The sequence below is a fragment of the Myiozetetes cayanensis genome, unplaced genomic scaffold, assembly GCF_022539395.1.
Source record: "Myiozetetes cayanensis isolate MyiCay16 unplaced genomic scaffold, myiCay2020 scf14, whole genome shotgun sequence".
Classification (NCBI taxonomy): Eukaryota; Metazoa; Chordata; class Aves; order Passeriformes; family Tyrannidae; genus Myiozetetes; species Myiozetetes cayanensis.
This window is the reverse complement of record NW_026087048.1, coordinates 13,747,599-13,763,946: the sequence shown is the minus strand read 5'-3', so window position 1 is coordinate 13,763,946 and position 16,348 is coordinate 13,747,599. Positions and strand designations below refer to the sequence as shown.

Here is a 16,348-nt window from a genome sequence, read left to right as displayed (position 1 = left end):
TCTTGCTTTAATTGGTTAATGATTTGTAAAGCATTAGGAAACTGAAGGGTGGCTTTGGGACCTAAGAAAAAAGGCATGTGACTTGCTAATTCAATATTTGTTTACAAGCTTGCTCAGTTGAGGCCTTTAGTTTTGTTTTCTGTCCTGTTACCTCTCCCAAGCCTGTCAGTTGGGGCTCTTCAGTTCATGAAGGGAATGGAGCCTGAGCTCTGACGTTGCCTGACAGAGCAGGACAAACCTATCCTGGCACCTCTGTGATGCCCTGACAGATAATGCTTTCCACTGAAGTAAATCTGTCAGGTTGACTTGTGACAACGGCCTGAGACAGTGAATGCTCACAAAAGGATCATTTTAAGACAGATAATTGCTTTCTCCTTTCCTTTTATTTTCTGAGCCTGGCAGGTGTCTCCTCGTGCCTTCTCCTGTTTCCTTGGCCCATCCGTGGAGTATGCTCAGCACAGATGGGATCTTCAAAGAATCTGCTGTCAAACTTTTTTTCTAAGCATATGTACACTGAGAGTTTTGGAGACTTGTAACTAGACCAAATGTGTTTAGTGTTTTTTTCACAGGAACAGCAAATAACATATCTGATAACAAGGGAACTTTTGCTGTTAAGTTGCAAGTCTGCTTTGAAACAGGATCAGTAAAGATTATCAATGAGCTTTTTAGCAAGAAGTTGGTTTATTTTTTGTTTTTAGAAAAAAGCAACCCCCCAAAACCTCTCCCCTACCCCAAATTACCACAGCTTATGCTTCCCATGCCAAATGTATTGCTAGAAACAGCTGAACTCTTCTAGTTGTAACTTCTGAAAATCAGCTTTGCCAATCTGAGCATTTCTATTATATAAAACTGAAAAATGTCTTTCCAACAAATATAACAGCCTGTCTTAACTATGTGCATTGTTATTTCTACTTTTTGTTGGATGGGTAAGAAATAATGGTTAGTTTTGAGTACTCAACCTCTGCAGCTTATCTGATGAACTTATTAATGCATTTTCTTTAATTATATCAGTTTAGCTTGCTTAATTATGATTTTGACCTTACAACATAGCTTTGTGCCAGAGATCAGGCAGCTTCCATGTCCTTGGGGCCCTTATAAGTGGGTAGATCTGCTTTGATATTTATAAAATTCTGAATTGGTAATGGTGAAATACTGAAAGTAGAGCGGGACCTTAGAAAATTAAATAATTTCTAACTGGCTTTTAAACCTTAATGAAGCTTGATTGGGTCAAACTTCCAAGAATTGCTAGAAAGCATGCTGGTGCCATTTGGAGAGGCAGTAACTTGCACATACAGAATGCTCTTTAATGGTACATGTAAGTATCTGTAGGGTATCACAGAATAAACATGCAAGGGATTCAGGTGAAACTGGCACTGTGCTGGTTCTGAGGACCAAATCTGTGCTTAATTTACAAATAACACCTTGAGGAAATGCCTGGACCATTTAGGGATGTATTTTCCTTAAAATGTGCTTCAGATTGTTATCTCAGTTCAAAAGGAATAAAATCTACTTGCAAAGATATTATTCTGAGAAAAGTCCTGTTCAGTTTTGGGATGTTTTTGGTTTGCTTTCCAGGCAATCGTCCTTACGTGTTTCTGACAGCCCGTGTTCACCCTGGTGAGAGCAATGCCAGCTGGGTGATGAAGGGGACCCTGGAGTTTCTTGTGAGCAGTGATCCCATCGCTGATCTCCTGCGGAAATGCTTCATTTTCAAGATTGTGCCCATGCTTAATCCCGATGGAGTCATCAATGGCAAGTGAGTTGTGATATGCACTTCTTCCAGGCTTTGGCTGGGTTTGTCTCCTAGCTTTACCCTGTGTACCTACCAGGTCTTTTTCTCAATGGTCAGGAGAATTCCCTTTGCCTCATGTTTTACTCATTCTGTTATCAATCCTGTATGGAAAATGTCAATCATGAGACATGGCCTACTGTGCTGTCTTGCATTTGTCAGGTGTATGGGATTCTGTACTGTCTGTGGCCATAAGATCTCTCAATTGCCTGGATGGAGTGTTAGTTGTGCTGGAGAAACAGGGTCTTTCTTGATAAATGGAGGTCTGTCCTTTCTGCTTCAGCAGCGGGGCAGATTACACAGACATGATTGGGAAGAACTGGCTGTAATTAATGCTTTGTATAGCCTGGTGGGGGGAAGATGAGTAAGGATCTCTTAAATTTTCACATTTTCATGGAAATATTTCCATATATTGAAGCTCCCTCCTTCTCCTACCTCCTTTTCAATCTTCCCTCCCACATGTTTCTTAAGAGATACTGAAACTGATCTTAGAAAATACTGATTCCTTCTTTCATTCTTTGCCTTATACTATCCCTGCCCACCCACACTAACTTCCCTTCCCTCTCCCTGTACATGAGTGGAAAAAGTACAACTGCTCCTAATATACTGAAATGAAATAAATACTGCTGTGCTAGCAGTGGAAGAAGAATTCCCTTTGAATAAGTTAGATAAGTTAGGCTTGCACTTAGCTGAAAAAAAAAATCTACTTGTCTCTGAGGATAGTGGAGTTTGTTCACTTTGGGTGTTTGTGGAGTGGCTGTAAGTTGATAACTATTGGTCCTGTCTGATGCAGGGACATGACTTCATGATCACATCCTACCAGGGGCTGGTGAGTGACTTGTGTGTATTGACCCAGCTATGAGGTCTTGCAGGCTTTGGCAACAACTGTGTCCCCTGGCTTATTAAAGTGGAACACATGATGAATCTTGAAGCTAAAAGATGGGCTTAATTAAGCCTTGAAACACAGAAAAGTATAGAGGAACAACTTTCCTTAAGTTACATTCCACCACCTGCTTTGTGGTCAGGCTGTGCAGATGGAGTGCTGCAGGAACAGAAAAGCAATCCTGAGCAACAACTGCACTGAGTTTGGTTCTAAACTAATTCAGTTTCTGCAGGGAGCACCTTGGGATTTTCTGACAGTCTCTAGTCTGTGGAGTCACAGCTGCTGTGCTCCCCAGGACCTGAGTCTTCCAGCAGTCTGGGAGGACTGTTCAGAATAACTGGATATAGCCTCAGGGTATTTAAAGCCTCTGTTGGCACCAAATGCTTTCTTGATCCTTCCAGACAGAAGCAGCAAGAAAAAAGATTGTGGTTTTCCCCCTTACTTTTTCTGCTTTCACTGCACTTCAAGTTTCCCACAGATGCAGGACTGGAGGGAATGTCTGGCCTTTCTCTCCGGCTGTCAGGAGTGAATATAACTGGAAGGGACCCTCAGGAGGGAGGACAATGGCTCTAGGTGACACCTCAATGCAATGTACTACCTGGGCTTGTGTCACACAGGAGGGTGTTTTGCCACCTCTGGTGCAGATGAGCTTGAACTGTAGTTAAATCTGGTGATCATTTAAAAAGATTGTCTAAGTTTAAATGCTCAAATAACCTTTGTTATCTCTCAAGCCAATGTTAAGAGGGAACTATTTTCTGAGGAAGCTGGTCCATAGTCTATCACTGACAATAGCACTTGTAAGAAGATACTTGCTAAATATTTTTTACATCTCTGAAACCTGTTTTATAACTCACTTCACAAAATTACTTGTTTGCTTTGGGATTCACAATCACTGCTGTGGAGGTCTGACCCAGGCACCTTGAAAAGGACTGCTTTTGTGTCTGCTAGAGTGTGTGTAACATCTCAACCTGTTGCTCACTTCTAGTTTGCTGTGCTCTCATACCTTCCTGCTGTGAGGACTGGGCATGCTGAATGCAGCAAGCACACTACCCAGGCCAACAAGTATCTTGGCTCTGTGCTGGACACAGGGAACAGCTACACGTGGTAACCAGTGATCTCATCTTTTATTGCGAAACAAATATCTCCAGTGTCAATGCCTCTGTTGCTTTCATCCTGGTGTCTCTGTATCTTTATTTAAAAAAAGAGTTGGATTACTTTTTGTTGACAATTCTTTGAATCTCCTCACTTTCCTTAATCCCCAGCCCTGTGTGCTGGGGTGTGCATAACCAGTGCCTGGTTACAAAGCATTTTTTCAAGCAGCCCAGCTCTGCCCCTTTCCCAGCTGGCTCCCTGAGTGCTCATCCCACCAGGGCACTGCACCATCACACTTTGGGAGACTTATGCAGCAACAAGGTTATCAGGGCCTCGGTATTTGCTTTGGTTAATGTGATCTGAAAGTTACATGCAGGGAATGTTCCTTTAACACAGGCAGGGCTGCAGTAATACGATTATCCTCTGCCTGTGTGGGGCTGAGCCGGGAAGCAGCTCCACACCCTCCCTTTCGCTTCAGTCAGTGCTCGGAGAATCCATCCTGTCTGTCAGAGATGGAGACTTGGAGCCTGGTGTCACTGATGCTAAATGAAGGCAGCAGTGATGCAAGTGTGCATGTACAAGTGGGGCTGTCATCACACAAAAATACAGATTGCTACTGAATTCTGCAGCTAATTGGACATTGTTCAATTCAGACAGAATTGGTGCGTGATTGTGTTGCTGTGCAGCACAGTGTTTTGCTCCGTCTTGAACAGCACTCAGGTGCAGTGTTGTCGAGTAATATTCAGCTGCTCTGATAATGGTTATATATTTTAAATTAAATAATGGATACTGCTTTTCATAAAGTTAATCTTATACTTTCTGCCAGACACTGGCTTTTGACCACTGCTGGTGATGGGATTCTACCTCACACAGATCTGTGATCTGACCTGATACAGTTACTTTATATATTTTAGTTTTGCTTCTTTTGATAAAATTACAATGAGAAAACAGCCTTAGTTTCCAAGACCAGTAGTGTAAGTCAGTCTGAAGTAACAGCCATATACTTTGTGTTCTTGCAGTCTGACTTTCTTTTGCACAAGTTGTTCCATGATAATCCGAAGCAGTAAGTGTTGTTTGACCTTATGGCTCAGTACCTTCAGTACCTCAGTACCTGTAGCCCCCTTTTAAAGCATATAATAGTAAAATGGAAAGCTTTAAAAGGAATTAATATCTATGAAGTGTAAGAGAATCCATGCAGAAAAGTATCACCTTTGTTAGGAATGTGGTAGAAAACGGCAGTGGGTGAGAGAGAAACCTGTGCTTTGTTCCTGGTTCTGATACTGTTGGACTAAAAGACCATTGCCTTTTTGCCTGAGTTTTCTTCCTTACAGAATGAGAGAGTGACATACATAACCTTAGAGCAATTTGAAATGTCAATCTAGATCTACTACTGTTTGAACTATTAGGCTTGTTTTTAACTTGAAGAATGTGGAAAATAATGCTCTTGAAAAACTTTAAATTTAGGGGAAATGGTGCAGAGTAGCCTGTAGTGAAACCTTTTCAAAAATTTTTGCTTTAAAAAAAGTTAATCTGTTCAAGTGAAATCTTTGTACCCAAAAGAAAATTAATTATAGTTGTAGTTGCAGAATCCAGAAAGCAAGATTCAGTTAAGAGAACTTGTAAAAAGCTGGATTACAGCAGCAGAAAAAGAGGTTTTGTAAAGAGGAAGAACACTTTTTGCTGTCCACAGTGCTCCACATAAACTCATTATCACACATTTGAGCATCGAGCTGTGTGTGCTCATGCATGCCTGTGCAGTTGTGTGCTAATTCATGATGTGTTCATGTGCTACCTTCTGTGTGTGCCTGCTGTGCATCCTCCTGTCAGCAGCCTGTTCCTGCAGCTGTTCCTCAGCATCTGCTGGACCTGCAAGACATCTACACACACACCTGGCACTCCCACGCATGTGCTCACTCAACACAGTAGTCAACATTTTGTGCTTTTGGCTGGACTTCTCCAGACCCTGCGGTGTCTAGATAAATATTGCTATTTATTACACATTAAATTTAGGGTTATTAATTATATCAGTATAACCTAATTTATATCACCATAAACAGCAGTAATAAATGATGCCAAATGCTAACACTTGATGCTTGCCAATTGTGCCTATTTCAGGGTGGGTTTTTTTCTCTCCAGTTCCCAGAAGTATTAAATTAAAAATGATTGGTCTTGCAAGATCATTGCTCAAGCAAGAAGTGGAGGGTCCTGGAGAAATGATTTTGTGTTAAAGAATACTTCCCATGCAGACTGCTCATGAAGTATCTATGCCTTTTGTGTATCCAGAAGTTCTCTTTCCACCAGAAAATCCTTTGCTATCCAGTATCACAGTCCTCTGAGTTCATTTCCCTCCTGGGCTGCCACCTTCTTCCTCTTCCTTTTCTTCCTTTTAACATTCCTTCTTTCTCTTCACCTGCCTCCCTTTTCTCACTCTTCCCTCACTCCTGCTGAATTAAAGAGGCTTTTCATTGAAAAGAACTTGATGCATTCTATAAATTAATTGAACCAATGAGTGTAGATGGGACCTAGTGAGTCCTTTTTTTTGGTAAAGGAAGATGAATTTATCGGAAGCCACGTAATCCCTTGAAAGCCATGTAGCAGAAAACGACAGTAGCAGTTAGGTAGAGGAAATCCTGATTTGCATTTTTGATTATAGCCACAGATTATTCTTTACCTGGTTTATAAACACTCTGTTCCCCCCTGCACTTGCTCTGCCATAACACAGGTTGAGAAAGCTTTGCTACTCCAGAGTAAGGCAGGTGAGGTGATGAGTTTCCTGTCTGCCCATTGATGCTCCCTCCCCTTTTATTTAGTGTGTCTATTCCACCCTTGTGTACTCAGGGGGCTTTGTTCATTACCTCTTCAAATCCATCAGGGAAGAGTATTCGTTTTTTGACGATTAGTGAAATGGAGATAGAGAAATTCCCACTAAAATCCCTTTTAGAGCAGATTTCCTCTGCACACCCTCAAAGGCCACAAAGGAAAAAAAGGAATGTGCTCCAACCTTATTTTTGGAACCTGGTCCTTTCTGTTTTGAAGGGCAATCTTAAGAGGAGCAGAAGCAGCATGTTCGTTTCTATACCCAAAATGCACTACTTGTATATGACCTTTTTCTTTCCTATATTAATGCTGAACTGAGATGTTGTGTTCTCAGGGCAATAAGAGGCAGAAATGATCAGGAATAGGAAAAAAAAAAAAGCTAATGTCTTGTCTAAGGAGTCAGTTTACGATCCAGAACTGCATCCTCAAGGACTAAATCTTGAGGTGATGTCACACAAAGCTGTACAGCTGCAGACATGTCCCCTTCTCTTTATTGCTCCTCTGTGGTCAGAGGATTGAAAAAGAAGTTTAATTCTCACAATCTAGCCTCACATAACTAAATTGGTGCCGTGCACTCTGCAAACACACTCCAAAGGCTCTCTCCAGACTACTTAATCTATGATGTGTGTGTTTCTCTAAGGATAGTGCAGAGATGTGGGAGGGCTGGGAGAGGAGTGCTTTGAATTAATACAATCTCTCTCTAGAAGACTGGTACTACAGGACTAGTGTGCTGCTCTTCTTTGACATGCAGGATGAGTTTGTCCTCCCTGTTTTCTTCAGAAATCTAAATTGTCACCACCTTAAAAAAAGTCGTTGGGTAGTCATATGGAATCCAAAGCATATTTGGATCACTCAGAGGTGATAAAGATATGAACACCTGTACTGCCATACTTTGTGGCTCTGGGAAGTGCATATGAAGTGTGGGCTAATTTTCCTCAAGTGGAGCAGAAGTTTTTGCAGCTCTTTAGTGCCTCGGGTGTTGCTTCTGTTGCCCTCCACTGAGAGGACAGTGATGAATTGAGGAGCTTAGGGTAGCAAATATAGCTAGTGCCTGCACAGCATGAGATAAAATACGAGCTGCAGTATTTCTGAGCTCTCATCTCTTCAAACTGTTCCTCGTGGAGCCAAAAATGGGGTCTGGCCCTGCACCACTCACTTGAGTTCCTCTCTGCTGTGGGAGGTCCCCCAGTTTCAGCCAAGGCCCTTTGTGCTGTGCTGATGTGGCAGCCCATCCTTGGTTCACCTTCTGTGATAAACATCCCTCTGAAGACAGCTGCACCCCAGGACTCTCCCTCTGACAGCACTTCCAGTGCAGGATTGTTTATTCCTTCCTTTATCAGCCGGAGCTGCTGGGCCCCCCTGAGTTATTAGCTCTATTCACTCATTGTCAGTGTTTCCTCCTTTGTAAATATGCCCCCATATGTCTCTGCTCCCGAGGAATATGCTTTCTTTTCTATTTACTGCTTTTCCCAGGCCCCCACCTCCTCATCTCTCTCTCCACCCAACGGCCCAATAACAGCCAAGGAGATAAATAAGCTCCATAACTCTTCCCAGCTATTATATTTTTGTTGTTGTTGTTGTTGCCCTGCATGGTAATATATATAATAACAAGGAAACAAATCTTATTACTAAAGTAATTACAATAAATAAAAAGCCGAGAGGGGAGAGGAAGGAAGGGTCTGTCGGGGGAGTGATTGCAGTAGGATTTTTAAAAATTTAATTTACTCGAGATGTTCTCTGCCACTTTGTTGATACCCTGCTGAGGGGGGCTGTGACTAATTAGCAGCCAGCTGTTGTTTTAACACCCTCACCTAATTTATTGTGTGCCTGAGCCTCTAAAATAGGAGCCTGTGTGATATCATTGTCTGTGGGACTCAGCACCAACCTTGTCTCAGTGATTGGCTTTATTTCTTGGTGCTTTTGTTTCCCAGCAGCAGTGTAGCTGAAATTTTGGGTGCTTTGCTGCAATTTTCTTTTATCTTCAGCATATCCCGTGGGCTTCCAGGAGCTTGAGCTAGAGAGTGAACACAATCTATTGCTTATAACTGCTTGTTGCAGTGTCCAGTCTAATAACTGACCAACACAACTGCTAGTCTTTGACAGGGCACTAGAAAGTCTGGTGTGAAAAGTGTCTTGGGTTTGTTAAACTCCAAATTCTGGGACCTCATTCACCTGTTTGCAGGTTTCTCACGGAAGTGCCGTATTGTTCCTGCTAATAGAATGGAGATTTCAATATCGTCTGTCTTCTAAATGGTCGTGAAAACTAATTATTTAATGGCCATATTAAAAACTGGAAGGATCTAATGCATGGTTCCTTGTTGCATTAGTCTCCCAGTTGCCAATCTCAAAAGCATGTGAAGTCTTTGTAAACTCTTAAACAGTAAAGGTACCAAATGAGTTGAATGTCTGTCCCTTTGCTCTTTCCTATCCAATTTGTGCTGCTGATGCAAGGTCACCTGGGAGTTTCACTGCAAAAATCCCTGGGTGTGGCCTCAGTGATGTTACTCTTTGGAATTACTAAACGTTTCAGCTTTTAACCTTAGAGATTAATTCATTTTAGAGAGGTTCTATCATGCATTTTCAAGTTAGCATGAATATTAGTTATGAACAGGTTGTTCCACAGGCTCAGAAAGGAATCCTTTTGTTCTGCATTCATGTCTGTTTTCCTTACTGATGACGGGAGTTTGTATAATCAGATATGTGTGCTCCTTTGAAGACATTTTCAGGAGCCAGGAGACTGGCGTACAAAGCTAGCTTTTAGTAAAGTTAATGAGATGATTGAATTATATTATAATTCTTGTTAGCTTGATTGTGTATCATTATCCCTTTTGTTTGCTATTATGCTTATTTGAGTCCCATTTGTGGTATATTATTCCCATAACAATTGTGCCCATGCTAGGCTCTGGATAGAGACAGGCAAGGAGCAGCTGGTCCCTTGTTAGAACTGGTGCATAAGTGGCACAGGCTGTGCAATAGGATTGGTGAGAATGAAAAGGATGCTGGACTGTTGCTCTCAAGCAGCCTGATCCATCTTCTCAGCCCTGGCCACAGGATGCATTTCACGGAGCTGTGAGCTTTGTAGTTACAGCTCTTCTTCAGGATTACATCCTGGCATAGGAAAACATTCTGCTGCAATGCCTTCCATAAAGACCTGATTTAGGTTTGGGAAGAATACCTCAATATCATCAATGCAGGAATTGGAGAAATGTATTAAAAATCAGGAGTCCTATGCCTTCAGGGAATTTACAGGAGGTATCTGCAAAGCCTGACCCAGTTGACTGCATAAGTAAACCTACACTGAGACATGTTGTCATTGCTGCTGAACTTGGATGTTACCTTGTAGCTGGTTGTGGAAGACATCAAATACTGATATCAAAACTGAAGATTTTGGAGATGAGCCAATATCATGAGTAAAGGGGCTGTTCTGGTCACCCATCTCAACATCAAATCTGTTTACCTGAGTTAATGCCTGTTGGAAGCTAGAGATGCAGTGATGGAGTTGTTATTCATAGGATGGAAAGAGAGAAGTCCACAAAATGAAATTGTAAAAACTTCACTTTTATAGATGCAGTGAAGAATGTCCAATACTTTACTGCAATATCCACACTACCTGGAAAGCTGAAATTGCCTGGGAATGAGGGTTATTGTCTCTCGTAATATACCTTCATATATTACACTGTGTAATAAATCAAGTAGTATTTCTTTTGCCATGAAAACTGGACATCCCTGAAGTTCCAACTGACATTTCACATTTTATATGGCCATATGGCCCCTTTTAAGTATTAAAACACATAATTTATTTGTGAAATATGCACAGAAACTCTTCTCAAAACCTATGAACAAAAAAATCAGAAGCTTGGGTTTGCAAGTGCAAAGCTGCTTTTCCAGTGTTTGCTTTTAAAATACTCTGTGTTGGGTTAGCTTTGTGTTTTGGTAATGTTGTTTTTTAACATTTATATATATTTGTATTTCTCTCTCACTTTTCCCTCCCTTCTGTTTGGAATTTGTTATTCAAATGTAACATTAAAAGCTGGCAAAGTACTCTGAGAGGAGATATGTAATGACCTTGGGCTGGGGACTGGCAATTGGAAACAGTGTGTGCAGAAACGTGATGAAGAGCCTTGTCCACAAAAATAAGCTTCACTTGAAAGCTTTTGTTTTCAAAATTGCTGTGAAAAAATATACCTACGGAGGTTCAGCTGAAGGTGAATTTTTTCCTGTGTACATGGTTCATGTGATTGCAATTGGGGTAATTACAAGAGCAAAATTGCACCAGTGGTATCAGCAAATCACCACCCTAATTTATAAATCCAGCTTTATGTCCCACAGAAGCATCAAGAAAAAAAATAATTCATAAAATTGAGTTAATGTGGTAATGAGAGAGTGAGAAATCAAAACCTTTTCTGCAACCTAACAGGCAGCACTGCTGGGAGTCAGGAGAAAGGTGCAGCACAGTTTTAATCCCACAAAGCAGCTCTGAGTCTTGAAGGCTTAGAAAAACCGAAGAGCTTTTGAAGTTGTATAGCCCAAGTTTGAGCTGAAGGTAGAGGGAAAAAAAGACACAAAAAAATTATGAGATTGGCAGGGAAGAGAATTCCAGTGACAATGCACCTTGGGAATATGCATACTGCAGAACTGTGGAGTTAGTATTTGAATACATCCTCCTCAATGATACCATAACTCTAATAGGGTTACAGGTAACAGCTGATGTTTTTCTGTGTGGGAATTGTGATGATTTATAACATTAAATTCTTGAGAAATTATGCTATAATCAGAGTTGGGTAGCACTGAGCAACTTTTCCGTGGCCTTTTAGAACCGGCTTGTTCAATTTCACAAGTGGATGTGTCCTTGTGTAAGATAGTTATATGTTCAGTTACATCTGTTGGACTCTTCCATGTCTGGGAAAGCAGAGGAGAAGTGGTAGTGAACAATATAGTCTAGATATTAATTCACCCATTTGATTGCTATTGTTTGCCTGCCACAAATGACAAAGACTTAAGGACTGTTGTAATAGTTGGAGAAGAGCTGCTATATATTACTGTATACACATACCAGAATGCAAATAGGAAAAAGGATTTATTTCTAAATACATACACATAACAATTCATAATCGGGTCAGCATCTTCATGTAATGCTGTTTTTGTTGTTTTCTTTTTTATAAAAAAAAAGTTGTCAGGCAGTAACAAGGTGTGAATACAAGGACTCTTTTCATGTACTTCCTGTGACAGGACCTCTAGTAGCAATTTCCTTCTCTATTCCCTATGTTTCCTCATTTTTCTCCCAAAATACTCATAAACTCAGCTTTTGAAGGAGAGTGAAGTACCAGTCTTCCCAGGGATGCTGGCTCCTACTGAACACTGACTAAAGCAGAAATTTGGTTTTCAATTCTAGGTGTGGTCTGTGGTGTCTTCTACCAGCAGCAGTAGTAATAACACTAATGAAAACTTACTTCTTGAGGTACATTTCCTGTATTTGTTGTCTGTTAGCTAACAAAAGGTCATTAACATAAAAACAAAAGGCAAAGATTAAAAAAGTGATGATTTTTCTTTCTTCCCCCTAACAGTTATGGCACATAAGAGGATGTAAAGTGCAGAGCAGCTGAACGCTCATAAACTATTTTAATACCATTTAGAAATGAGAAGAACCAGGGAAAGAGGCTTTATGTAGCAATGTAGTTTATTGCACTAATCAGTCACTTCTACAGAGCACTATCATGGCTTTAAATCCTTGCTCCAGTGATGTGAAAAAAAATTGGTGATCTCTCATCCAAGTCTCTAATAGATCTTGGTCTATATAATAGAAATCTCTAGTACCTCATTTAAGTAGCAGTGAATTCTACGCTTAGATGGATTTAATGTGAGGAAAAACAGGTCAGGATTACACCTGTGACAACAGAGCACACAAGGTCTGAAAGTGAAGTAGAAGGAGCTATGGGAGATTAAACTGTTTTTCACACAGATATTTTTAGATGACAGAAATAACATCTTTGGGGTTAAGTTGAGATCTCTGGAAAGGCAGCTGATGCTTTGTGGTTTGAACCATCTCCATGGAATAGCCAAACCATCTGTGAATTTACCTGTCAAGTTCGTTATTATAAACCCATGTGGAGTTTGAATGTGGAAATCCTAAGACAGTTGTAGAGCAGTTTTTTTCCCCTCCAGAACACGCATGTTACACAAAAGAGAGTTTGCTTTCAAATAACTTTGTTTGGATAATATGCTACCTGGTCCTGTGCACATGCTGGATTTCAGGTGGAGAAGTGTTGTAAGTCACAGCAATTTCTGTCTCTTTCCCTGACATGCAGGTGAGGGCACCCTTGAACTGTGCAACTTCTCTGTTTATCTTTAGACAGCTTTGAAAGGGGTGTAATCCCATCCAGCACAGTCTGTTCAGAAATCAAATAGTGTCCATATCAATGGCTCAGCACACTAATACAGCCGGGAATGTAAATAAAAAGGAGAATATGAAGAGAAAGCCTCAGTTGCTGTAAACAGTAGAAATACTTTGAATCAAATGTATCTTTTCATTACACAATTTCTTATAAAAATAAAAGCTCTGCTCATGACTGTTATTTCTAATGAACTGACTTTGATAGTGTTCATACCTGTCCCCTTTTTAGCTGGTGTGTACATGCTCTGATTATGTGGAATGATGATAGCAATTTGTTTGTTATATCTTTTGTCCCAAAGGGTATCCAAGTGCCATAGCAAACTACCTGCTTTACCTTCAGGCATTGCTTACCATCCAACCCTTGGACTGGTGCAAAGCAGCTCTTTCACACCCTCTGAACCCGTTGCCTCTGAGTGTTGGGATTTTCTGGTTTTAAGCTGTTGGGCAGAAGTTGTGGCAACTAGGTCTGCAGCAGATGTTGTAAACTAGAGAAGAGAAATCACTTAGGTGCAATCAAAACCCTTCTGTTTTGTGTTTTTCCCTGAGCGTTTTGTTAATCGCCAAGAAACGAGTGTGGCAGCTCGGAAACTGTAATTTTACTTGGGCAGGCTCAAATGGGAAGGTTGGTCCCTAAAGAGCATATATCTAATTCTCCACAAACTAGCTGTGGTACATGTATGACTCCTTCATTACTAATTCTTGCTAAACCTCGTGTAAGCCTAAATAAGGAGTTTGTTTTGAGGTTTGCCAAAAAAAGTCTGTGGTCCAAGTGGTGCAGCATTCTATGTGTGTAAATGCATATATAATCATGTTAATGGAAGCCATTTTGATCCAGATTGTCAGGACTGAAAGAATGCAGTTGTGCTTGAAAAATAGATATGTGTTTACATGCACAGTTGCTCAAGCTGAAGTTTAGGCATTAAAGTGGCCATTTGTGCTCTCATTTTCAACTATTATGTTCATCCTGGGGGAATGGGTTTGTGCAAATCAGCAACACAAATATGCATACGTTTTGTTGCGTGCTATCCTGAAAACATGTTGCATTGCTTGGACATAAACTTGGATTGATTTATCCCTTTTTCCCTTTGAAATTTCTAATTTATTCTGAGGAATGTGAGCTGTGGTGGCTGAATAGCAGCTCTTCAGCAACATGTTTTCCTTTTTCAAATGGTTAACTCTCGTAATTGTTTCTGTAATGCAAGCTAATATTTCCAGCTAACAGTTATTTAGGGTACTGTCACGGCAAGTCGTAATTCAACCCCGTTGCCTAGTGGCCCAAATAATGACCAAGGCTTGCCCCTAGCTGAATTATTGTTCTTATGCTTCCTACTTTCCCTATATACACATAAACAAGTCTGTCTTTATGCCAGACTGAAGTACAAAGGAAAGCAGAAGCGATATTGTTGATTCAGAACTCCTTTCTGCAGCTTCAGGGAGAGAGCTGCTTATAGGGCTGTGAAGGCCTTTGAAGGGTTTTTCAGTGACTTGGCTCATGGGCTTCCTGGAGGCTTACCAGGTTCTTATTTTGGCACATCTGTAATACATCCATATCGAGTATCTACTGCAAGTAGTGGAGAGATAGGATGAAGAGGTCCAATATGATGTGAGAATGGAAGGCTATTAGGGCTGATGCTGCTCAAAGACCTTCAGTACGCTGAAATTTGGACCAAAAATAGGAACCTTTGAGTCAGCTGACTTGACTCAGCTTATGGAAATACCACTTGTAAAGAAGATTGTGTTAAATACCACTTCTGTGATCCTTCTTTAAGAAACAGTAGGTATCAGGAAAGGACAATAGCAATGTGAATGCTGCAGAAGGATGAAGCTTTGTCAGTAAACATTTGCTGGGGAAAAAACTAATTTTTAAGTTTCTCTGTATTAATAATATTATTAAGGGTTAGCATAATAAAGGCTTATTGATTTATTTTCAAGCCATAGCTTGCCTGTGATTCATTTGAAAGGAAACTATATATTTATGAAGTGGAAATATACAGAGATTGCACTACAATTACCCTGTGAAGTGGCAAACCATATCTTTTCAATCAATCATTGTGATCCAAAATGGCATCTAAATTCCTTGAATTTAACACCATTCACACTCTGTGAGTCTGTGACTCATTCAAAGTAATATGGAAGTTTCCCTAACCTAGGAAATGTGTCTGTGAAGTGGTTCATATAACTTTGGGCCAGGAATGATGGTGGGAAGCTTTTTAAGCTGCTAAAAGAATGGGAAAAGGAAGATGATAACTTTGATTTTCTAAATGGTGATTCACAGAGAAACAGGGTGGATGGTGGAAAAATTTTCCTGGTTAGATGTGGGATTTGTGCCCACTCATGGCTGACTCAAGGGCACTTGGACTAAAAAGAGCCTGTTCTGGGCTCATCTGGAGAGTCATGGATGCTCAGATGGTGCTGGAGGTTCTCTGCAGAGACTGGGCTCTCAGCAGGGCAGGATGAGGGAGGTTTATAAGAGCAGGCTGAGAAAATGGCACTTATCCTGTTGCAGGAATGTTTGGGGACTAGAAATGGAGTGGAGAGCCGTGGGCTTGACTATTTGATACTGGAGAGGTGAGTATAATTAAGGATGAGGTTTGAGTGCTACAGGCAGCCCAAACCTGATATTATACTCATTTAAACTGAGCCAGGTTACATTCCCTTAGGCTAATGGCAGAAGAGTGTGGATGGCTCATGGTTCTATTACCATCTGTGTTAATTAATGCTCTTTAGGCAGCACAGAGACTGTTGGGTTCATGTTTGTGTAACAGAGCAGAGCTGAGGCCCGAGCAGTGGCTCCAGTCTCCTCTTGTTTGTGTTCTCAGGTGCCATCTGGGAACTGACTTGCTGAAATCTTGCATTAGGGAGTGAGTTCTGATTGCCTTAGGTAGCCCAAACAGGACCTGCTGGATAATCTCAAGAGGATTTCCGGGAAGCTTTAGCTGCTTTTTGTACCCTTCAAGGGGCTGAACAGATGAGAAATGTCTCCATTAGGCAGCTGAGTTCAGGAGCTTATCTGCATTGCTTTAAGCTTTCTACTTTCACACCAACCCATTAGAGAACCTCTTTCATAGACTGGGAAGAAGATGGGACTCTTAGTAATTCTCTAATACCTGGTGCTCATAGGCTGCCATTTCTTTTTCCACTTAAAAATGTCACGTTGAATTCCTGATGGAATTAGAGATTTTTATCTTCCTTTCCTCTGTTAGACCTCTGACTTTTTTCTGGTTTTCTTCTGCACGGAAGACTTAATTTCTCACATATGTGAGACAGTGAAAATTAAACAAACAAGCTGGCAGATAGACAGAATGGTTCTTCATGTCTGGAAAGCTGCAATGAGCTGTGACTTAGGAATTACAGTGCTTCATATTCAAACTTTTCT

General features: G+C 40.8%; 1 protein-coding gene across 1 annotated transcript in view; it reads left to right on the top strand.

Moving 5' to 3' along the window:
• The window catches only part of AGBL1 (AGBL carboxypeptidase 1), a 251,982-nt gene that overhangs the window by 84,793 nt on the left and 150,841 nt on the right, over window positions 1-16,348 (top strand). Inside the window, exon 18 of the mRNA XM_050309740.1 lies at window positions 1,576-1,756. Coding sequence (XP_050165697.1) covers window positions 1,576-1,756 — 181 coding nt within the window. The remainder of the gene's footprint in view (window positions 1-1,575; window positions 1,757-16,348) is intronic.